The following is a 23,088-nucleotide window of genomic DNA, read 5'->3' as shown; positions in this document are numbered from 1 at the left end:
AGATGGAGGTCCATGTGCCAGGGCCTGCGAGAGGCTGGCAGGAGCTGGGGACGGACGCTCTCTGCAGCAGGAGGGAACCTCAGTGCCACCACTGCAGGGAGGCAGGAGAATTCTGCCAACAGCTTGGCTGAGCTTGGAGGGGGCCTGTCCTGCCAAGGCCTCCCTAGGGGAGTCCCACCAGCCACACTGGACTGCAGCCCTGTGCCACCCCCGGCGGAGAGAGAGGCTGGGCCCCCAGCGCTCTCCTCCCTGGAACTGTGAGATCCTGAACTTGGTGGTTGGCAGATGCTAAGCTTGGGATCCCTTGTCATGGCGGCGAGAGGACACTGATCCGCACAATCACACACACGGTCCCACAGCACAGGACACATCTTTTACTTATCATTTATTTGAACAACTCTTACAAAAAGTAGAAAAATAAATACTTTATCGGGTCCGAGTTTGACAATTCACACACAAAAATGCATAAATAGTGGTAGGGTGGCAATAAATTAAGAAAGGTGGGGGTGCATAAATAAACCAAGATGCTGGGACAGGGGCGGGTGGGCCTTAGGGTCACACACACAGGTCTCCATCAGCCACACATTTCAGGTCACGGGCCAGGAGGCGGAAGAGGTTGGATGTGACAGAGGCTTCAAGGCAGCCACGGGATTCCTGTGGAGAGGAAAGGACAGCTCAGTGGCTGTTCGCCATCTGGGGCCCAAGTTGTCCCCAGAAACTGGTCCCTCCCCAGACCCTCACCTTCTTCTCAGCCTCCTGGAGGCAGTGCAGCCATTGGCGGAGGAGGTCCCCGGGCCTGGGGCCTGCTGTGGACTCAGCTGGGACCTGTGGGCAAAGGAGGGTGGTGAGTGAACAGGGTCTCAGACACAGGGGCACACACTGATGGTCAGAGCCCACAGACATGGCCCGGGAGCCCAGGGCACTCACACAGGCCTGAAGCTTGGAGTGGATGTGGCGCAGCGTGAGAAGGGGCTGATCCAGGATGTCCTCCAGGGTCGAGTTAGCCACAGCTCCCAGGACCCTCCGTGTCAGGGCCAGCTCAGCCTCCAATGCCACAGGGCGCTCCCACACCTGAGCAGGGGAGACAGACAGCTGAGGGCTGCATGTGAGAGAGGACAGGGGAGGAGGGCAGAGGGAGCACCAGGGGAAGGGCAGGAGAGAGCAGAGAGGGAAGGTCACTGTGAGCAGGTGAGGAGAAGAGGTCAGGGGCCTGCTGGGGAGGCCAAGGCACAGTGAACAGTGAGGAGGAGGAGGTGACAGGGCCACCTAAGAAGCCAAGGGAGTGGGGCCAGGTCAGGGCAGGGCTGGCCTGAGTCTCCCAACTCACCTGCAGCTGCCTCAGGTCCCAGGTCCTGGGGAATGGGTGGGAGCTGCAGCTCACGTTCCTCAGGAGGAGGGACTCTTCCTGGAGAGCAAGGGCAGAGGTCAGCCACAGCTGCAGGGCTGGAGGGTGACCCCTGCAGGGGGTGGAGGATGGCTAGCAACAGGAGCAGGGGGCTAAGGTCCCAAAGGAGGGAGAGGCATCTCCAGAGCAGAACAAGAGTCGGTCCACAGCAGCCAGAGCAGGGGAGGCCACTGTGGGAAGGGCAGAGGCCAGCCGGGGAAGGAAGGGTGCAGGGCCACCTGGAGCCAAATGGGCCTGTGACCCACAGAGGGAAGGGTGGGTGGTCGTCCACAGTGGGGGGTGGGGGAGCCGAGATAGGGGGAGACTCACCAAGGCCTGCTTGGCCCTCCTGAAGGCCTTCATCTCTTGTGGGGACAGAGACTTGAACTGGGCCACGTGGCAGCCCCTTGCACCCAGGAGGGTCCCGAGGGGCATGGAGACGGGAACTGCTCCTGTGCTGGTCAGCACCGTGCTCATCAGCATCAGCACCAGCGGGCAACACCCGGCCAGGGCTGTTAGGGAAGGATGGGCAGAGGAGGGGACAGAGAGTCAGGGACTGACAGTGGGGGCTGTGGGGAGTGAAGGTCATGGGCCATGACATGGAGGCTCACCCAGCTTCATCCTGGTCTCTGGTCTCTGGTCTCTGGTCTCTGGTCTCTGTCCCAGGCGGGGATCCAAGCGTCCTCTCACAGGCTGTCCCTGGGGCTCACTCAGCCCCGTTTGGTGTCTCTGGCGTCGGTCTCCTCTTCCCGGTCCCAGCCGGCTGCTAGTGTGTGTTGCTGAACTCGCAGGTCGGCTCTGACGCAATGCTCCCTGGGCTCCATGGTGCAGCTTTTGGGCTGCTCAGGCGGGCAATCCCAGCTGATGTAGGAAAAGTGAAAACACACCTGCCACTAGGGGAGGCCCCAGGCTGGGGAAGCCCATGCAGGGCGGGGCCTGGAGCCAGGTGAGCAGCTGGAGTGAAACAGAAAGTGACACACAGGCTCACCTACAGGAGGTGAGTCCCACCCGGGTCTCAGCAGAAGGGCAGCCTCAGCCCCACAGGAGGGGCTGCCTCTCCGCAGGACACCCCTGCAGGCAGAGGGGGAGGCCCTCCAGGGCTGTGGCCACCAAGAACCTGGAACTTCTGAGAAGGAGGCTGTAGGGGAGGGGGGAGATGAAGGGAGCAGGCTGCTGCGGGCGGGAGGGGTGGTGGGGGAGAGAGTCAGCAGGACAAAGCTGCCCAGAATTAAGAGAGGAGACCAGCTCTTCCCTCCCTCCCCACCGGGTACCGAGAAAGAAGGGTGTGGGGGGAGGGGAGCTGACAAACATCTTTAATGTCCAGATCGCAGGCACCAGGTATAGGAGTCTGTGGTAGGAAACCAGGGGACGGGGGAAGTGGGGGAGCCAGGGCTTCAAGGGGTCCTGCTCAGAGGTGACCATGCCCCCGTTCACTCACCAAGTGTCACTCAGCCCCCAGCACGTTCCAGGCACTACTCAAGGCGCCGGGAACAGAGCAGTGAAAAAACAACCCGTTAAACAAAACCTGTTGGAGCTTTCTTATAAAAAACAAACAGACAGACTTTACTGTATTGATCCTTAGAGGGAGAGGAAGAGAGGAAAGGGGAGGGGGCATCAATGTGAGAGTGAAACATGTATGTGAAAGGGTGGCCTCCCACACGTGTCCCAACTGGGAACAGAACCCCAAACCTGGGCATGTCCTCTGACCAGGAATTGAACCCGCGACCTTTCACAGGGGAGGACGCTCCAGCCTCCGAGTCACACCAGCCAGGGCTCATGGCCTTTTTACTAGAGGGAGTGGCGAGGGGTAAGCACTCAGTGAATATTACATCAGGGAACAGAAAATGAAAGCACAAAAGTGAGGTGACAGCAGAGTGCAGGAGGGGCTGCACTGAGTGAGGCCAGAAAAATCACATTTGAGCAAAAACTGAAAGTGAGGAGTGAGGGAGTGAGCCATGTGAAGATCTGGAAGGAGAAAAAGACACCCCCTCACCCCTGCATCTGGGGAGAGCTTTATGCTCCCCCATCACGGAGGCTTTGCCACAATGTAGTATTGAACCCATGATAGCATCAGGAGCACACTGTAGTTTGCCTACATTTTAAATATGAGTAACATTGGTAAAGTGAGCAAGAAGCTTATTGTTGCCATGCGTTTTAAAAATAAAGTCTCCTGCCCTAGCTGGTTTGGCTCAGTGGATAGAGTGTCAGCCTGTGGACTGAAAGGTCCCGGGTTCAATTCCAGTCAAGGGCACATGCCTGGGTTCTGGGCTAGATCCCCAATAGGGGTCGTGCAGGAGGCAGTTGATCAATGATTCTCTTTCATCATTGATGTTTCTATCTCTCCCTCTCCCTTCCTCTCTGAAATCAATAAGAAAATATTTATTTAAAAAAATAAGTAAGTAAAATAAAAATAAAGTCTCCTGCTTGGGCAGTGTGGCTCAATGATTGTGCATCAACCTATGAACCAGGAGGTCAGGGTTGGATCCCTAGTCAGGCACATGCCCAGACTGTGTGCTTGGTTCCCAGTAGGGGCCATGTAGGAAGCAGCTGGTCTATGATTCTCTCACCATTGATGTTTCTCTGTCTCTCTCTCTCTACTTTTCTCTCTTGCTCAAATCAATAAAAATCAATATTTTTAATTATATATATTTAAATATATTTTTATTGATTTCAGAGAGGAAGGGAGAGGGAGAGAGATAAAAACATGAATATTGAGAGAGAATCATTGATTAGCTGCCTCCTGCATTGAGGCCCCCCTGGGGAGGGAGAGAATGCCCTTGACAAAAATCAAACCAGGACCCCCCATTCCACAGGCTGACAATCTATCCACTGAGCGAAGCCCGCTAGGGCTAAAGATATATATATATATATATATATATATATATATATATATATATATATATATAAAATTTATTTTTTTAAAGAGCATGCAGCATGAGTTAAAGGGTCTGGGATTCAAACCTGGCTCCGCCCTCACTAGCTGTGTGACCTTGACAAAGAGCCCTGCAGTTGGCAGCAAGGACCTCCAGCCCACAGGCTTGGACAAAGGAAGAAGTGCACTCGTCTGTGTAAGGAGGTGTGTGTGGTTATTTAATAGAGGCCGCTGATTGAGACCACCCTAAGCCCCCACTGGAAGCTTTATAGGTGCTGCTTCAATGTACACGACTCATCCACAAAGGAAGGATAATGAGGCCATTGCTTAGGTGAGGAAACTGAGGCCACAGAGAAGTAACTTGCCCAGTCACACCATGCTGGTGGCAGGGTCAGAGCTGAACTCAAGTCACCTGATGGCCCTGGCTAGGCGTTCTTAACCAAAAAGTGCCGCTCAGCCAAAACTGGTTTGGCTCAGTGGTAGAGCATCAGTCTAAGGACTGAAAGGTCCCAGGTTCGATTCTGGTCAAGGGCATGTACCTTTGTTGCGGGCACATCCCCGGTAGGGGGTGTGCAAGAGGCAGCTGGTCGATGTTTCTCTCTCATGGACGTTTTTAACTCTCTATCCCTCTCCCTTCCTCTCTGTAAAATATCAATAAAATATTTTTTTTTAAAGTGCCGCTCAGAGTGATCACAGGGGAACAGCCAGTGTACATGCAAGAATATTTAATAATGAAAGACAGAGTAGCCCATTGCTCAGGGATTTCAAATACAAAAGACACACAGGTAACAGAATCCAAAATACTGCAGTAACCTAAGGACTCCAGGCCCTTTCACTGCCAAGTCCCTTAGGGCAGAGGCCTCCCCAGTGGAGAGATGCAGCTTCACAGATTCACAGAATCTCACAGGAGACGCTGAGGGCTCAAACGGCGTGGGAACGGCATGGACACTGGTTCTGCGCTGCTGGTGCCCAGGGAAGTAGAGCCTTGTCCACGGTACGTGGTCCGCGCCCCCGTGGACTCAGGACTCCAGTCTCTCCAGTCTCTCCTGCTGCACAGACCCCGGAGGGTCTCAGGGCGATGCTCTCCGCAGAACCGTCCCTGCTGCCAGGGACGCGCTGTCCTCTTGGGTCCTGTCCCTGTGCTCCAGGGCGCACACAGTGCGGCCATCCAGGTGCGGCCAGGGCAGCAGAGCCTCCTGAGCAGCCGCGCCCACTGGCTGCAGCCCTGCCGGGCCCTAACCAGCCTTATGAAACTGCTTGTTTCTTCTCTCTGCGATCCCGCCGCAGCCGCGCTCAGAGGCAAGGTCCCGAGCGCGCCGCCAGCTTCAGGTCCCACGCGAGCAGGCGCAGGAGGTTGAAGATGATGGTGGCTTCATGGCACCCAGGCGAGTCCTTGCACCTGGGAAGGAGGCGAAGCGGGGCTGAGGCAGCCATTTCCCCCTCAGGGATCCAAGCTGCCCCAGGACACCGCACCCCACCGACCACACCCCGCCCCGCCCCGCCTTACCGGGCCCCACCCACCCCACCTCTTCCCACTCCCTCCCACTCTGCCCCACCCTACCCCACCCCACCCGGGGCACCCCACCACACCCACCTCACCGCCCCGCCCCACCCCGCGCACTCACCGCCCTCAGCCGGTGCGGACGCCTCCTGGCTGCCCGCGGGCCCTTCCTCGAGGAGCCTGGCCGCGCCGCCAGCTCGAGCTGCAGGGGGCACAGGAGGTAAACGAAGGAGCCCAGGGACCGTCTCCCACCGGCCCGGCCCACGCGCCCCGGCCCCGCCCTCGGACCCCAGCGGGACGCGGACTGTGCCTGGACGGTGGGCTCCACGCACAGAGGAGAGCGGCGGCCGGGCTGCGGGCAGGGCGCAGACACGCGGCGGGGACACTCACGCAGGCCTCCACGTCCCTCCGCGCCGACACCAGCAGCTCCAGGTTGGGGGCGACGCCGGGAAACAGCTCGGGGCTGGGCAGGCTGCTCAGCACGGCCTGGGCGTCCGAGAGGCCCCGGGCCACCAGGCGGAGCCCCGCGCACGACTGCGGGGACCCGGCGAGTTAGAGACGCCGCCACCCGGCCCGGCCCGCCAGCCCCCCACCTCCCTGCGCCCATGTGCTAGGTCTTATTTTCGGAGGATGTCTTATTTTTAGGGAAACACGGTATATATAAAATATAGTATGCATAAGTTATAATTATAATATAATATATAAAATTTTACATATGTATAAATTATATATATTTGTCCTTTATATACATACTAGAGTCCTGGTGCACGAAATTCATGCAAGGAGCTTGGCCCTTGAAACCCCAGCCAGCCCTCACAGCCCTGGCCAGCCCTTGTAGCCCTGGCTTTGTCCAAGTGCCCATAAGTAGACAAACAAATTAAAAGGTTGTGAGACATTTACACTATGGAATACTCTGCAGCTGTAGAAAAGAGGGATCTCTTACCCTTTGGGACAGCATGGATGGACCTGGAAAATATGCTAAGTGAAATAAGCCAATCTGAGAAAGACAAATATCACATGATCTCACTTATTTGTGGAATCTACACTAATAAAAGAAAAACAGGCTGAAACTGGTTTGGCTCAGTGGATAGAGCACCAGCCTACAGACTGAAAGGTCCTGGGTTCGATTCTAGTCAAAGGCATGTACCTGGGTTGTGGGCACATCCCCAGTGGGAGGTGTGCGAGAGGCAGCTGATCAATGATTCTCTTTCATCGATGTTTTCTCTCTGTAAAAAAAAAAAAAAAAAAAAAAATCAATAAAAGTATTTTTTAAAAAAAGAGAAACATGCAAATTGACCGTAACTTCTCTATGCCCATAAGCCATACCCACCAGCCAATCAGGAGAAAGTATACAAATTAACCCAACCAAGATGGTTGCAGCCACAGAGTGAGCAGGAGGCTTGAGTTTCCCCAGCAATGGAGGAAGCCAAACTTCCCACCTTCTCTGGCAGGCCCTGGCCTCTGCTCAAGGCTACAAAGTTTTAATTATAGAAGATAAATAAATCCCCTCAAAATGGTGGCAGCCACAGAGCTGGAGAGAGCAGGAGGCTTGAGTTGCCCCCAGCTATGAAGGAAGCCAAGCTTCCTGCAGCCCTGGCCTGCCCTGACCTCCACTAAAGGGTACTAAATTTCAATTATAGAAGATACATAAATTCCAGATACCAGGGCCTTTGCTTGGGTCACTGGGGGGCATGGCTGGCCTGCAGACCACCACAGGCCCCTCATCCAGGCTGCTCCATGCCCCAAGGGAACCCCCACCCTGATCCGGGACACCCTTTAGGGCAAACCAGGCATCTAGCCTATCTAATAAAAGAGTGATATGCAAATTGACTGTCATTTCAACACACAAGATGGCTGCCCCCATGTGGTAAAAGATCCTGCCCCTATATGGACACAAGATGGCCACAACAAGATGGTAATTGGGAGGGACCAGGCCTGCAAGGGAGGGCAGTTGGGGGTGATTAAGCCTGCAGGAAAGGGCAGTTAGGGATGACCAGGCTGGCAGAGGAGGGAATTTGGGGGCAACTGGGCCTGCAGGGAAGGGCAGTTGTGTGTGTAGGGGGGAATCAGGCCTGCAGGGAAGGTCAGTTAGGGACAATATGGCCAGCAGGGGAGCAGTTAGGCATCAATCAGGCTGGTAGGGGAGTGGCTAGGGGGTGATCAGGCTGGCAGGCAGAAGCAGTTAGGGGCAATCAGGAAGGCAGGCAGGGAGGAAGTTGGGAACCAGCAGTCCTATATTGTAAGAGGGATGTCCAATTGCCAGTAGGATCGGGTCTCAATGGGCAGTTGGACATCTCTTAATGGGTCCCAGATTGGAGAGGGTACAGGTTGGTGGATAAGGGTTGCAATGAAAAAGTAAAAAAAAGATTGAAAACAGCTGAAACCGGTTTGGCTCAGTGGATAGAGCATCGGACTGCAGACTTAAAGATTCCAGGTGCGATTCTGGTCAAGGGCATGTACCTTAGTTGCGGGCACATCCCCAGTGGGGGGTGTGCAAGAGGCAGCTGGTTGATGTTTCTCTATCATCGACGTTTTTAACTCTCTATCCCTCTCAATTCCTCTCTGTGTAAAATCAATTTATATATATATATATATATATATATATATATATATATATATATATATATAATTTTTTTTTAAAGATTGAAAACAGCAAGTGCTGAAATTTAAGAGCAATTGGACTGGGAACTCTGAGGGCAGGACTGGGCTCTCTTGGTTACACTGAGTCCCACTGCCATGCAGTTCAGGGCCTGGCACAGAGTAGGAGCTCGGTAGATGTTCACTAAATAAATAAATGAAATGTTTTCAGAGGACGTTTCTTGATGATTACTGGGGTCCTCTGTTTACCCTGGATGTTGTTGGTCTTTCATCCCTAGAATTTCTGACTCAGTAGGACTGGGTGGGTCCCAGAACCTGCATTTCTAAGGAGTCCCCAGGGGGTGCCAATGCTGCTGGTTCCGGGACCACATTTTGAGGACCACCATTTCCAAGCCACACAGTATGGCTGCCCTGAAGGACTATGTTAATCCACTGAAATTACCCCATGCAGTGACATTATTGCAGACGTGTGATTACTGAGTGCTGATGAGCCAGCAGAAACTTAAGCATTGATCTGAATATTTTCCTATATTTATGCAGCACTCAGCATTTTCCTTTAAATTGTGTACCACCTATAATGTTTATGCTCAGGTACTACCCTGATTGAGACTACTACTTTCTTATTCTTCTAGTGGCAATTTCACATAGACACCAATCTCCTTTTTTATGGTCTGGTGAAAAATGTCAAATCAAGGATTTTTTCCCCTCATTATATGAATCTAAATATATCAGGAGATAAAAACAAAACCCAAAGCCAGGTGTTCTTCCTACTGCATTCCCAGAGTCCTTTGCAATACCTCTGTTTATATTGTGTTCAAAGGTATTGATTTACCATCTGACTTTCTCAAGGCCTCATGGGTTGGTCAAGGGCAGGCATTCTTCCAGTTGAAGAAAAAAATGTGTAAACTGGAGTTGTTTGTTTTTCTACGATTTGTCCCATTTGTGTTAATAAGCAGCAAGAAAATTGTTTTGGGATGAACTCACATGGACCTGTCAGTGTGTTCTCGAGTTTGAGATTTCATGAGTGTAGGGTGGGAGTGGTTGGGGCTGGGGCTTGTGGGGATGGTGGCTGTGTGTTTCTGTGGGGGACATGGTCTGGGACTGTGTTTCTCTGGGATGGTGTATTCAGCATGTGTCTACACTCAATGAGTAGTCACCAATGAGAGTTGGTGGCCATCAGTCTCTGACTGTGAAGGAGTGTCCCTCCCCCCGCCCAGGTGTGTGTGCCTGGATTGGGTATGCTGTGATCTGCTGTGGCCCAATGGGTCCTGTGTTCCTGTCCCTGGATCTGCCTCCCTCTCCGGGTTTCCTGGCTGACCCACGTCACCATCTGTCTGACGTCCATGGCCCTCGGGGGCAGGTGGAACTCCAGGTAACTGCATCCAAGGTCCAAGCGAGCTGCACTTACCACGCCTCCATCTCTGAGCCTGGGCCCTGCAGACCTGGGAGGGCGGGGCTCCTGTGTCCTTCAGGTCTAGGACCCTGGGAAGTTAGCAGCTGAAGATTAGATTTCCCAGGGTCCTGGAAGGAAAAGAGGCAGAAGGATCCAGATCTGGTCTGGGGCAGGTCCAGGGCCTCAAAATCATTATAGGAATACTCATAATAGCTCCTATTTATTTATTAAATATATTTTATTGATTTCAGAGAAGAAGGGAGAGGGAGAGAGAGATAGAAACATCAATGATGAGAGAGAATCATTGATAGGCTGCCTCCTGCACACCCCCTACTAGGGATCGAGCCCAAAACTCAGGCATGTGCCCTGAACAGAATCAAACTCTTCAGTTCGAAGGCCAGTGCTCTATCCACTGAGCAAAACTGGCTAGGACAATGGCTCCTATTTATTAAGCAACTACCATGTGCTGGGCACTATATTTCATGCTTTTTATATTTACTAGAGGCCTGGTGCACAAAATTTGTGCACGGGGTAGGGGTGTGTGTGTCCCTCAGCCCAGCCTGCAGCCTCTCCAATATGGGACCTCTGGAGGGATGTCCCACTGCCCTCTCACAATCCAGGACTGATGGCTCCCAACTGCTCGCCTGCCTGCCTTCCTGATTGCCCCTAACTGCCAGCCTGATAACCCCCTAACCACTCCCATGCCAGCCTGATTGTTGTCTAACTGCTCCCCTGCCAGCCTGTTTGCCCCCAACTTTCCTCTTCTGCTGGCCTGGTCACCCCTAACTGCCCTCCCCCGCAGGGTTTATCACCTCCAACTGTCCTTCCTTGCAGGCCTGGTCCCTCTCAAGTTCCCTCCCCTGCAGGCCTGGTGCCTCCCAACTGCCTTCCCCTGCTGACCATCTTGTGGTGGCCATCTTGTATTCACATGGAGGCAGGATCTTTGACCACATGGGGCAGCTATTGTGTGTTGGAGTGATAGTCAATCTGCATATTACTCTTTTATTAGATAGGATAGAGGCCTGGTGCACTGGTGGAGGCCAGCTGGTTTGCCCTGAAGGGTGTCCTGGATCAGGGTGGGGGTTCCCTTGGGGCATAGGGCAGCCTGAGCGAGGGGCCTGTGGTGGTTTGCAGGCCAGCCATGCCCCCTTTCGATCCAAACTGAGGCCCTTGTATCTGGAATTTATTTACTTTCTACAATTGAAACTTAGGAGCCTGGAGCAGAGCCAAGCCTCCTGCTTGCTCCATGGCTGCAGCCATTTCTGTTTGGATTTGTTTACCTTCTATAATTGAAACTTTGTAGCCTGGAGTGGAGGCTTAGGCTGGCAAGGGCAGGTGGAAAGCTTGGCATCCTCTGTTGCCGGGGAAACCCAAGCCTCCCTTCTGCTCTCTGTGGCTGTAGCCATCTTGGTTGGGTTTATTTGCATACTCATTCTGATTGGCTGGTAGGAGTGGCTTGTGGGCATGGTTTGTGGATGTAGTGGAGTGATAGTTAATTTGCACATTACTCTTTTTTTAATTAAAAATATATTTTATTGATTTTTTTACAGAGAGGAAGAGAGAGGGATAGAGAGTTAGAAAAATCGATGAGAGAGAATCATTGATCAGCTGCCTTTTGCACACCCCCTACTGGGGATGTGCCCACAACCAAGGTACATGCCCTTGACCAGAATCGAACCTGGGACCTTTCAGTTCAAAAGCCGACGCTCTATCCACTGAGCCAAACCAGCTTCGGCTGCACATTACTCTTTTATTAGGTAGGATACTAGAGGCCTAGTGCACAAAATTCATGCACTAGGCGGGAGAGTCCCTCAGCTTGGATTGAGAGGGTGCATGCCAGGCTGAGTGACTCCACCAATGCATGATCGGGGCCAGGGAGGGACGTGGGAAGTTGGCCAGCCAGGGAGGACTGTGGGAGGGCTCCAGGGCATGTCCAGCCCTCTCGCTCAGTCCCAATTGGCTGTAATTCAGGAGCAAGCTAACCTACAGATCAGAGCATCTGTCCCCTTGTGGTCAGTGCACCTCATAGCGATTAGTTGACCAGTTGCCTGTTAGCCCCCTAGAGGTCAGTGCATATTTTAGTGAGTGGTTGAGTGGCCTTGGCATATCATTAGCATATTACATTTTGGTTGAATGGCTGATGGGACAACTGGACACTTTAGCATATTAGACTTTTATTATATAGGATTTATGCTATTATCTTATTCAATATTACATATTAAATACTTTTTATGTTACATTCATAAATATCAATTATGCAGATTATTAATGTTTATGAATATTTTACTATATTAGTTATAAATTACTTTAATAGGAAGTGATTTTATATGATCATATTCTATTTCTATTATCATTTTCTATTATCCTATTGAAGGTAGGAGGAAGCTGAAGCTCAGAGAGGTGAGTTCACAATGTCACTCAGAAGCAATGCTACTCAGCAAGGTGACAGAGTCAAAACTTAACCCACTTCTGTGTTCTAGCCTTTGGCTTTAGTCACTGCACTGCCCTGGCCAAGGTGCAGACAGCATCTGAGGTGGCCAGTAGGGAGGGAGTCCAGGCTGAGTGGCTAGACAATAGCTAGTCACGTAGGGTTGTGTTGTGCTGGTTTACATTTGTTGAGACCTTATTGTGCACCAGGCTTTCATGACAATGATGATGCCACTTGCTCCTATGGCACTTAGTGGGCCTGATTGTAAGTGCTGGTATGTGGACAGGTCCACTTACTGCTCCCACCAGCGCTCTGAGGTGGGTCCACCATTGTCTGCTGCACTGGAGACACGATTTGTTTCAGTGGGACTTCGGTGCTCACTAAGTCCGTCTCCCAAATGTGTCACTTATGGGTGTGAGTGGTTGAAATTGATCACTAGGAACACTGGCTCTCCAATGGGATTCAGTTCAGTTACTGTCTGAAGCCACCCTGCAGGAGCTACAGCAAGAACTACTGGTAGTTTTCTCCTGTTTGCTTGGGACTTGGCGATTTTGTTGCTGGAGCTGCAGCTTATATATGGTTAAGCTGCCACAATACAGGCCATTCATATGTAAAAGCAGCTGTACAGTGCCTGGGCAGGTCTGTAGGATCTGCGGGCGGGGCCTCAGGGCAGGGTCTCAGGGTGGGGCGGGGCCTCGGGGTGCGGTGGGTTTCAGGACATCACTATGTTGGGGCGTGGCTAACAGGGATGGCTGCCGTGTTTCCAAGTCCCCACTTCCCTGCAATCCAGCACAGTCAACAATGATTGCTGCGCACACCTCTGCAAGAGTTGCCCTCACTTTGGGCCGATGGCAACAGACCAGCTTCTCCCTCTAGGCATCTGGGTCCCCCACGTGACCCCAGAAACTGGATTTCAAAGTGATAGGGAACTTGTTTCCTTTCGGGTTGGAAAGAAAAGCTGCACCGGGCTCCCAGTCACCCACCACCAGCCCGATTCGCCACCAGCCAGATTCGAGTGCCTCCATACCTAGGCTCCTCAGCTTTTCAGCACTTGCACTCCCCTCTCTTTCAGCCAGCCTTCCCGTGGTTTTGGATGATAGGTATCCTTTGTATTAGTTTTAATTTTTTTAAATTGTTGTGTGAGCGGCAGACCAGCTGTTCACCTACGCCGCCATGTTGGTTTCCCTCTCCTTTCACTCTTGAACTTCCTATTATCCCTTAAACTCTTCACAACAGTCCTATAGCTTAGGAAGAATTATTACCATTTTGCAGATGAGGAAACTGAGGCCCAGACTTGCACTCACCCACAGAACCACAGACTTGAACTATTGTCTGAGCAGCTCACCCATCCGTGAACCTGCTCTCCTCTGGCAGGAGACCAGGAATGTCAAAGAGCCTCTGAAGGCCTGGGCCGGCTCCCAGGGCCCGGGGCCTGTCCCATCCTGAGATCCCAGGCTCCCTCCTCTTCCTATCTTGCTCCCTACCTTTTCCTTTGGCTCATAGATGCTGGGCAGGCCAGGTTTCAGCATGGCAGGCAAGAAACAAGTACAGGCTACACTGGGCCAAACATGAGCCAGCAAAGAGGAGGCCATGCTGGTTCCAGAGGCATGATGGGATCATCCTTCCTGGCAAAAACTCCCTGTCTACACAAAAGGCGAATGAACTATTTTCAGCAAAATGTGCTGACTGGTAAGCACTCATTGTGTATTACAAGAATCTTCTCTTCTCTTGCATCACACTATTGTTTTTGTTTATTTGTTGTTATACAAGTTTAAGATTTTTATACAATTGGATAGATCCTATTTATTTTATAGATCAAGATCTCCAACCTCGTGGGAAATCGAACTCCCTGCCCTCCCATTCCCTCCTAGGCTTGTCCTTCTTGGGTTAAGGGGGCTGTTTGATATCTTGTCAATTTGTAAACACTCTTTACCTTTTAAAAAAATATATTTTTTTAATTGATTTCAGAGAGAAAGGGAAAGGGAGAGAGAGAGAAACATCACTGTTGAGAGAGAATCATTGATTGGCTGCCCTCTGCACATCCTCTACTGGGGACTGAGCCCACAACCCAGGCATGTGCCCTTGACCAGAATGGAACCTGGGACCCTTCAGTCCGCAGGCCGACACTCTATCCAGGGAGCCAAACTAGCTAGGGCTCTTTACCTTTCTAGCTATTTTCCCCAGGCCTTTGCACATTGCCTTGCAATGTGTGGTGGTGTGTTTTTAAAATTGATTTTCTAGAGAGAGAAGAAGGGAAAGGGAGAGAGAAAGAGAAACATAGATGTGAGAGCAAACATAGACTGGCTGCCTCCTGCATGCTCCTACAGGAGATTGAACCTACAACCCTCCAGTTTCCTGCCCTCTCTCCCACAGGTGCCCTGTCAGAGAATGGAACCAGCACTTTCCCTGCACTGGAGCAGCCCCAACCAACTGAGCCACACCCGACAGGCGGCCTTGCAATAGTTTCCATTTTTTGCTTTTAAATATAGATATCTCCATTGATTTCAGACAGGAAGGGAGAGAGAAGGTAGAAACATCAATGTGAGAGTGAATCACTCATTGGTATGTGCCCTGACCTGGAATCCAACTGTGACCTCCTGGTTCATAGGCCCACGTTCAGCCACTGAGTCACACTGGCCGGGCTGCTATGGCTTTAAGTGTTCACAATAGGCCTGTCTTATACTTCACAGGTTCCGTTTCTGAACTTGACAGGGAGATCTCCCACTCCTGAGTGAAGGGGCTCTTCCCTGTCCCTCCTCCTCACCCCCTCCACCCCCCTCCCAATCTCCAGCTTCCACTTTCCCAAGGTCTTGGGACCTGCCCCGCCTGAAGGCCGAGCCTCCCCCCTCCCCCCCAGCCTCTCGTGTTGAAGGAGGTGGGGTGGGTGCTTCATTCCTGGTCAGTGTTTCCCAGCTCCTCCTGCCTAACCTAGTAACCCTGCCCCCTTCTGTGCTGCAAGTGATCGGCCCGCAAGCCCTGTGCATTGACTTCCTGTGTAACTGCTTCCACACAGACTCCTAAGCTGCTGCGTTTCATACGAATATGTCCACCTGTACCTGTCTTTGTGGGTTTGCGACCTGGACTGGGAAGGTCTCCCTGCTCCCCCTCCGCCTCCCTCTCAGAGTCCTAATCTCGCAGCTTGTCCCTTCCCACGGTCAGGGGCATAAAAGCGTGCAGGGGCGCGGCCCCACAGCCTCACCATGTCCCCGCTGTGCCCACTGCTGCTGGCCCTGGCCCTGGTGGCCATCCCGGGTGTCCAAGGCGCCTGCCCGGCAGCCGCTGACCTCAAGAACTCCGAGGGGCCTCGGATATGCGCCAAGGTCTATGACAAGAGCGACCCATATTATGAGAACTGCTGCCAAGGCGCCGAGCTAACTATAGAGTCTGACACAGACCTGCCCTTCCTGCCCTCTGACTGGAGGAACATCATCTCCTCCGTCGTGGTGGCCCCGCGCTGTGAGCTCACCGTGTGGTCCCGCAACGGCAAGGGCGGCAAAACTCGCAAGTTCAAGTCAGGCACCTACCCGCGCCTGGAGGAGTTCCGCCGGGGCATCTTCGGCCACTGGTCCAACGCCATCGCCTCCATCTACTGCAGGTGCCCCCCTTCCCCTCCCTTCCCCTCCCCACCCCCCAGGGCACGTCTGCTTCCAGAGCACAGAACCCTCAGCTCCAGTTTGCCCAGCCCCCTAAGTCCCTGACCCAAAGTGGGAATCCCTAGACCCAGTCCTGGAGGTGCCCCTTCTCACCCACATCCCCTCCGCTGGCACTTCCTGGTGATAAGTTTTTATTCTGTTGCAGGTGCAACTGATGCCTCAGAGGTCCCTCATCTCCAGCCCCTGCAGAATGAGGAGCCCCTCACCCGGCCTTGTCCCTGGGGCCTGCTGAAGGTCACAGTCCCAAGCGAAGAGAGCTTTCTGCCTGCTCCCTTCCCACCCTGCCTTCCCCGCAATACAGTCCTTGTGAAGTCGCCCCTGGCTGCCATCTGCTGTGCTTGGGACCCAAGTCCACACAGGACGGGGGTGGCATGGGGAGACGGCAGGGGGTCATGCCAGGATCAGCCTACCTGGGGCAGCGCTGACTGGGGACACACCATGGATTCTGACACGAATTGAGGTGTGCACAGAAACACACTCCACGGGAAGCATGTGTGGCATGCAATGGTACCGCTGCTGATGCTGCCCAGACCTTTGGGGACAAAGCCCTTCCCTGAGTGACCCCAGCTGCTCTGGCTGCCAGGGCCCCAGAGTCCGGATTCATGCAGGAGACAGCAGAGGCCTTCCAGGGCCAGCCCAGGCGAGGCCAGGTCTGATGTGAGGCCTGGCCAGAGCCTAGGACTCACGGGATGTTCAATACTCAACCCTCCTCTCCCTACACATGGGAGACACTTTAGTGCAAATTTGCATATTTCTGCAAATGTGAATTTGCAACCTATCCCCACCCCCACCCCCAGGGAAGAGGCCCTTGATGGACACCTGAGTTTGGGGGCTCTTAGGAGAAGCTGAAGAAGAGAATGGAGGGTCTTGGGGGAAGGAAAGGTATGAGGACAGCTCATCAGAAAGGACAACTTTGGTTGGATGGAGGAGGAGGATTTGGGGAAATTCTGAGAGCTAAGAAATGTGGGGGAGAGAGTAGGTGGAGATGCTAAGAGACCATAAGTTGGGGTATGTGAGGAGATCAGAGGTCAAGAGAGGCGTGAGAGGTGGAGGAGGTAGGGGTGCTGGAGGATCACAGAGCAGAGGGGGTGGGAGTGGGCAGAGATAGTCAGGGAAGGAGCAAAGATGGCAAACATACCAGAGTCCTTGGGCACAGGTGCTGATTGGTTTAGTCAACAAGGATTTATTGAGCACCTACTATGTGCCAAGCACTGCCTTGGGAGGAGTGGTCCCTGGCCTCCTGGAGCCCGAGCGTGCAGGGGAACGCCAAGGAGGCAGGCGTTTCGGGCGTGTGAGGTCCGACATTGGGGAGCAGACGAGGTCACACAGCCCGGCCCTCCCTGAACTGCACAGACACGGAGGAGTCGGTCACCCTTGTGCGCCGCAGCCCCCCAGGCTCCGCGCGGTCCTTGGTCTTGTGCAGGAAGTGGACGAAGCGCACGCCGGGGCCGTACTGGCGGAACACGTGGGACACCTGTGGCGGCGGCGGGACAGAAAGACGTCCTCATCAGGGCCCCTGAGCCCGCTCTCCCCTCCTCCCCTGGAGGCCTTGGGCCGGGTCTGGGCTGGCAGCGGGGCGGGGAGTCTCACCTGGACCCAGCGGCCAGGAGGGCCCCTCCCAGAGGTGCGGGGCGCCACGTGGTGCTGAGCGATGACGCTGTGGCGGTCAGCTGCCAGCAGCCAGACGTGCAGCTCATACACACACACGTCCAGCCGGCTGTCCTCAAACCTGGGTGGGGGCACGCCTTCAGCTGCCACCTTAGCCCAACATCCCGATCCCAACTTCTTGCCCCAATCACCATTTAGCACCCCTCACTGCCCCCTCCCTTCCCACCGTGCACCTGGAGCACAGCAGACCCAGACAGCCCCGTGCCTGCCCTGTGGGGTTCCCAGTCCAGAGGGGGAGGCAGTGACCAGCAGGGATAGTCGGGACCAGGACGGGGCTGGTCGGGAAGGCTTCCCGCTGGAGCCACGTGCCCCTGACCCCTGAAGGACAAGGACGATCGTCCTGAGAAAGACAAGCATCTGAGAGGCAAGGATAGCCCTGGGCCTGGCACATTTCACAGCCGGAAAGTGTCAGAGAGAAGGGCCGCAGGGGGGGGCAGGGCTGAGGAGGGTCCTGGTGGGGGGCTCAGACAAAGGGGAGGGGCGGTGGGGCTTGAGCTTTGGGGAGCCCCTGTGTGCACCTGGCGGGGTGCAGGCACGTACCAGTCCATGACAGTGATGTCCGGCTGCTCGTCATCAAGAAGCTCCTCCCACAGGCCCTCGGCCAGCAGGTCCACACACTGATGCTTCACCGTCCAGCTGGGGGGGCACAGGGGGCGGCTCTGGGACGCTGGCATTCCTGGGCATCTCCCAGGCCAGCCTGCCCCAGGGAGCAGGAAGCCTGACCACAGCACCTGCCTTTCCAGGGTACGCAGACATGGGCCTGGGCTCTCACTAGGCACCTTATAGTCTTGCTTCCCATCACCCTCTCAGCAGGTGATGCATTCTTTCTTTTTAAAAACATATTTCTATTGATTTCAGAGAGGAAGGGAGAGGGAGAGCGAGATAGACACATCAATGATGAGAATCATTGATCTGCTGCCTCTTGCACCCCTCCCCCCCTTGGGGATCAAGCCTGCAAGCCCAGCATGTGCCCTTGACTGGAATCGAATCTGGGACCCTTCAGTCAGCAGGCCGATGCTCTATCCACTGAACCAAACCAGCCAGGGCAGGTGATGCGTTCTGAACCCTGAGTTGCAGTGGGGAAACCGAGGCCCAAGAAGGGAAGTGTCTTGCTCAACCTCAAACAGCAAAGAGGCTGCAGAGCCGGGTCCCAACCCAGAGCGTCTGTGACTCTGAGCCCCTGACTTACACCATCTCACCCACTGCCCAGAAGGGGGCTCAGATTCTTGGGCCAGGGACTCGCCTCCTCCCAGGGGAAGAGGCTCCGCAGAGGAACAATAATAGCTGCTACCTGTGAACACCTGCTATGTGTAAGCCAGACCTGGCCAAAGCCTGTGCTGTGCGTGGTAGGAGCATTCTCTGGGCAGGCGACTGGCTGTGTTTACAGAGCCGGAAACCGAGGCCAGAGAGGCCAAGCCCTTTCTCCAGGCCCCACACAAGGAAGGCGGGAGGCGGAACCCATCGCAGGCGGGTCCTGGTCACTCACCTGCAGTTGTGCTGCAGCTGCTCGGTCCTAATGTACCACCCGCGGAAGTTGCCTGCCAGGAGGAGGAGCAGAGGGTTAGAAGTGCAGTGTGTGGGGCGTCCTCCCCGGGGCCCAGCCCCCAAGCACTCACCCAGCTTCTCCAGGGGCTGCCGCGTGGGGCCGGTAGGGGGCGCTGGCTCATAAATGTTGATGCCTGAAATGGCAGGTGATGCACACCCTCAGGTGTGCTGGAGCTGCCCCTGCCACCCTCTCCCGCACCTGCCCCCAGGGCCCTCTGGAAGGGCAGGAAGCTGTGCCACCCACCAGGCCAGACCAGTCTGGCAGGGGCGAGTGAGCCAGGGCCCAGGGAGAGCCCTGAGCATGTCCTGGGGGGAGGGACCAGGTGCGTTCTGGTGAGGCAGAGGCCGGGGGACAGGGAGGCACCAAGAGGGGGAACGGAGGGGAGCGGGTGAGAGAGGAGGGGAGCGGAGGGGAGAGGAGGGGAGCGGAGGGGAGAGGAGGGGAGAGGAGGGGAGAGGAGGGGAGAGGAGGGGAGCGGAGGGGAGAGGAGGGGAGAGGAGGGGAGGGGGGCGGAGAGGAGAGGAGGAGAGAGGAGGGGAGAGGATGGGAGAGGGGGAGCAGAGGGGAGAGGAGGGGAGAGGAGAGGAGGGGAGAGGAGGGGAGAGGAGGGGAGCGGAGGGAAGAGGAGGGGGGCGGAGGGGAGAGGAGGGGAGAGGAGGGGAGGGGGGCGGAGGGGAGAGGAGGGGAGAGGAGGGGAGAGGAGAGGAGGGGAGCGGAGGGGCGGAGGGGAGAGGAGGGGGGCGGAGGGGCGGAGGGGAGAGGAGGGGAGAGGAGGGGAGGGGGGCGGAGGGGAGAGGAGGGGAGCGGAGGGGAGAGGAGGGGAGAGGAGGGCAGCGGAGGGGAGAGGAGGGGAGAGGAGAGGAGCGGAGGGGAGGGGAGGGGAGAGGAGGGGAGTGGAGGGGAGAAGAAGGGAGAGGAGGGGAGCGGAGGGGAGAAGAAGGGAGAGGAGGGGAGAGGAGGGGAGAGGAGGGGAGCGGAGGGAAGAGGAGGGGGGCGGAGGGGCGGAGGGGAGAGGAGGGGGGCGGAGGGGCGGAGGGGAGAGGAGGGGAGAGGAGGGGAGCGGAGGGGAGAGGAGGGGAGAGGAGGGGAGAGGAGGGGAGAGGAGGGGAGAGGAGGGGAGTGGAGGGGAGAAGAAGGGAGAGGAGGGGAGAGGAGGGGAGAGGAGGGGAGCGGAGGGGAGAAGAAGGGAGAGGAGGGGAGAGGAGGGGAGCGGAGGGGAGAAGAAGGGAGAGGAGGGGAGAGGAGGGGAGAGGAGGGGAGCGGAGGGGAGAGGAGGGGAGAGGAGGGGAACGGAGGGGAGAAAAGGGGAGAGGAGGGGAGGGGGGCGGAGAGGAGGGGAGCAGAGAGGAGGGGAGAGGAGGAGAGAGGAGGGGAGCGGAGGGAAGAGGAGGGGGGCGGAGGGGAGAGGAGGGGAGAGGAGGGGAGGGGGGCGGAAGGAGCCGGGGTGACAGAGACACACGTAGAGATGGAGACATGGGGCAGAAGGAGACACAGGCAGGAACACGGAGGGAGGACGGAGGGAGAAGCGGAGGGAGAGCGGAGGGCACCTTCGGGGTTGGGCGAGCGCAGCAGGTTGCGGTAGAGCGGCCGGCGCAGCAGCAGCAGCTGCCAGGAGAGGCCGGGCGGCAGGGCCAGGTCCCGGCCCGGCGGCCCCCACTCCTCCAGCAGCAGCCGCCGCGCGTGCGCCTCCGACGGCGGCTCCGCGGGGCTCCCCTCGGGGCTCCCCTCGGGGCTCGCGGGGGCCGCGGGTGGCGGCGGGGACTCCGGCGGCGGCGGGGACGGCGGCGAGGGCGGCGCGCGGGGGCTCGGGGGGCTCGCGGGCTCCTCGGACTCCATCCCGCCGCCGCGCAAGCGTCCCTCCCGCGCCTCCTCCATCGGCGACTGTGGGGCTCCCCGCGGGGCGGGTAAGTGGGTCAGGAGGGGCGGGGCTCTGCGGCTGAGACTCAGAGAGGGGTGTGTAGGGGCAGGACCTGCGCCCCCAGTCCCTCCTCCCTCAGACCCGAGGCCAGGGCTCAGCCCTTCAGATCCCCAAGCCCCCACCTCCCCGGAGCGCTGGCCCTGGGACGGGGTGTGACAAGGAAGCCAATGCTCTGTATGGAGGCCCATCCGCCTCATTGAGATCCAGAATGGCTGCAGCTGGTGTGGCTCAGTGACTAGAGCGACGACGGCTTGCGGATTGAAAGGTTCTGGATTCGATTCCAGTCAAGGGCACATGCCTGGGTTTGGGGCTCAATCCCCAGCAGGGAGGTGTAGGAGGCAGCCAATCAATGATTCTCATCACCGATGTTTCTATCTCTCTCTCCCTCTCCCTTCCTCTCTGAAATCAATAAAAATATCTTTTATAAAAATATCCAGCTTGGCAGGAGGTAATTAAGGGAGACCCCTTCTTTTTTTTTCTTTTTTTCTTTTAAAAAATATATTTTATTGATTTTTCACAGAGAGGAAGAGAGAGATAGTTAGAAACATCGATGAGAGAGAATCATCGATCAGCTGCCTCTTGCACACCCCCTACCGGGGATGTGCCCACACCTCCTTCCGGGGATGTGCCCGCAACCAAGGCACATGCCCTTGCTCGGAATCCAACCCGGGACCTTTCAGTCCGCAGGCCGACGCTCTATCCACTGAGCCAAACCGGTCCCGGCGAGACCCCTTTTTTTGGCCTCCCCTCTCAGCAGAGGGGTCCTGCAGAGGGGGGGTCCTGCTCTGTCCCCACCTGGGACGCGCCCTCGGGACCCTGGCATTTCCTGCTCTGGAAACCGAGGTGTGGGTACAGGGCGGAAAGAGACCTAGAGCCAGAGATAGGCAGTCACCCAGAGGGGGGTCCCTGGTGAGACACTGAGACAGCAGCGGAGAGGGAAACAGCAACACTATCTGGTTTTGGGGGTGCCTGCACCCCTTCCTGGGGCTCGGGCAGGCAACACAGAGTTTGGGGTGAGGGATGAACGATGGTGGGCCAGGAGGTGGGGTGTGGAGGAAGTGGGGTGGTGGAGGTGGGGTGGAGGAAGTGGGGTGGCGGAGAAACCTGTAGGGCCAGATGCCCACGGCCACATCCTGCCCGTCACAGCCCACACAGGTGAGCACACAGGTTACAGCACCAGCCGTGCTTGCTGCTTGCCGGGGGCCGGTCTGGTGCGTCCACGCTCACTTCACCTCTGAAGCCGTAGGAGGAGGTGCTGCTGATGTGAGGAAAGGAACAGCAGGCGTGTTGTGGGCTGTGTGAGCCCCACCGCTCAGTGCCAGCCTCTGTGGGTGCTGTTGCCACCCGTTTCACAGATGAAGAAGCAGAGGCCGCTCACAGGCCTGGGAGCTTCCTGCCCGATTGGAGGGGACACAGGCTGCAGACACGGGAGCTGAGTTCTCACCCCAGTGATGACGCTCCTGCACCTGAGGGCTGTCTGTGCCGGGTTGTTCCGCGCTCCTCAGGTGGGGTGGTGAATTCAATCACCACATCCTCCCTAGGAACAGATACCAGGGCTAACCTCCTTTCGCAGAGGAGGAACCGAGACACGGTAAGGTCTGGTAACTCACCCAAGATTGCACAGCTGCTGTGTGGCGTGTTGGAAACACAGAACTTTAGATAAGGTACACAGGGACACAGACTCAAATCGCACCCAAGGAGAAGCACTGGTCCACACAGAGCAGACAGGAGATAATAATGGCCATACTTAGTTCTGTCTTTAACTCACTGAACTTCTCAACAACCACAGGAGGCAGAGACTGATAATAGCTCCTCCATTCACAGCTCAGAGGCAGGGAGTGAGGAACTGTCCTGGGAAAGCTGGGAATTAGCCGATTTAGGGTCCTGGAAGGCAGCAAGGACCCGTGGGAGGGGACAAACCAACTATGCACACAGCGCCTAGCCCCACTGCACTGGGAGGTTCCAGACAAGCATGCAGAGAGGCCAGGACAACCCACAGCCAGAGACGCTCCCGGGCATCAAACCACACCCTGTCTGGTGGCTTGCCCATCTGTCCTCATTGGAGGAGGAGGAGGAGGGAGAATGGTGTGGCCAGTAGAGTCAGAGCTGTTACCAGGTTAGACTCCG

At 55.9% G+C, this 23,088-nt stretch overlaps 3 protein-coding genes across 3 annotated transcripts; 1 reads left to right on the top strand and 2 right to left on the bottom strand.

Moving 5' to 3' along the window:
• Positions 1-555: 555 nt before the first annotated feature.
• LOC311633862 (interferon lambda-3-like) lies at positions 556-2,005 on the bottom strand (the record flags this gene model as incomplete). The annotated part of the gene is made up of 6 exons (XM_084906878.1): positions 556-654; positions 742-825; positions 928-1,071; positions 1,328-1,405; positions 1,715-1,896; positions 1,996-2,005. The coding sequence occupies 6 exons, from the start codon at positions 2,003-2,005 to the stop codon at positions 556-558; spliced, it is 597 nt and encodes a 198-aa protein (XP_084763004.1).
• A 13,347-nt stretch (positions 2,006-15,352) lies between these two features.
• LOC311633104 (syncollin-like) lies at positions 15,353-16,145 on the top strand. Its single transcript, XM_084905350.1, has 2 exons — positions 15,353-15,771; positions 15,975-16,145. The coding sequence occupies exons 1-2, from the start codon at positions 15,377-15,379 to the stop codon at positions 15,982-15,984; spliced, it is 405 nt and encodes a 134-aa protein (XP_084761476.1). The 5' UTR covers positions 15,353-15,376; the 3' UTR covers positions 15,985-16,145.
• Positions 16,146-16,638: 493 nt separating this feature from the next.
• Positions 16,639-21,328, bottom strand: NCCRP1 (NCCRP1, F-box associated domain containing). Its single transcript, XM_084860813.1, has 6 exons — positions 20,591-21,328; positions 19,114-19,176; positions 18,984-19,035; positions 18,038-18,133; positions 17,420-17,558; positions 16,639-17,303 (listed from the first exon to the last, which is right to left on the bottom strand). The coding sequence occupies exons 1-6, from the start codon at positions 21,156-21,158 to the stop codon at positions 17,151-17,153; spliced, it is 1,071 nt and encodes a 356-aa protein (XP_084716939.1). The 5' UTR covers positions 21,159-21,328; the 3' UTR covers positions 16,639-17,150.
• Positions 21,329-23,088: the final 1,760 nt, after the last annotated feature.

This window comes from Pipistrellus hanaki (genome assembly GCF_964339955.1).
Source record: "Pipistrellus hanaki genome assembly, chromosome: 15".
NCBI classification, from domain to species: Eukaryota; Metazoa; Chordata; class Mammalia; order Chiroptera; family Vespertilionidae; genus Pipistrellus; species Pipistrellus hanaki.
Note: the sequence above shows the minus strand (reverse complement) of the source record. Positions and strands in the feature narration are given on the sequence as shown.

Coding starts and splice junctions, on each gene's coding strand:
- LOC311633104 (XM_084905350.1), top strand. CDS start 15,377: ATGTCCCCGCTGTGCCCACTGCTGCTGGCCCTGGCCCTGGTGGCCATC.
- NCCRP1 (XM_084860813.1), bottom strand. CDS start 21,158: ATGAGGCGGATGGGCCTCCATACAGAGCATTGGCTTCCTTGTCACACC. Junction 19,177..20,590: donor GCGCTCGCCCAACCCCGAAG/GTGCCCTCCGCT, acceptor CTGCCATTTCAG/GCATCAACATTTATGAGCCA. Junction 18,134..18,983: donor CAGCTGCAGCACAACTGCAG/GTGAGTGACCAG, acceptor GTGCCCCCCCAG/CTGGACGGTGAAGCATCAGT.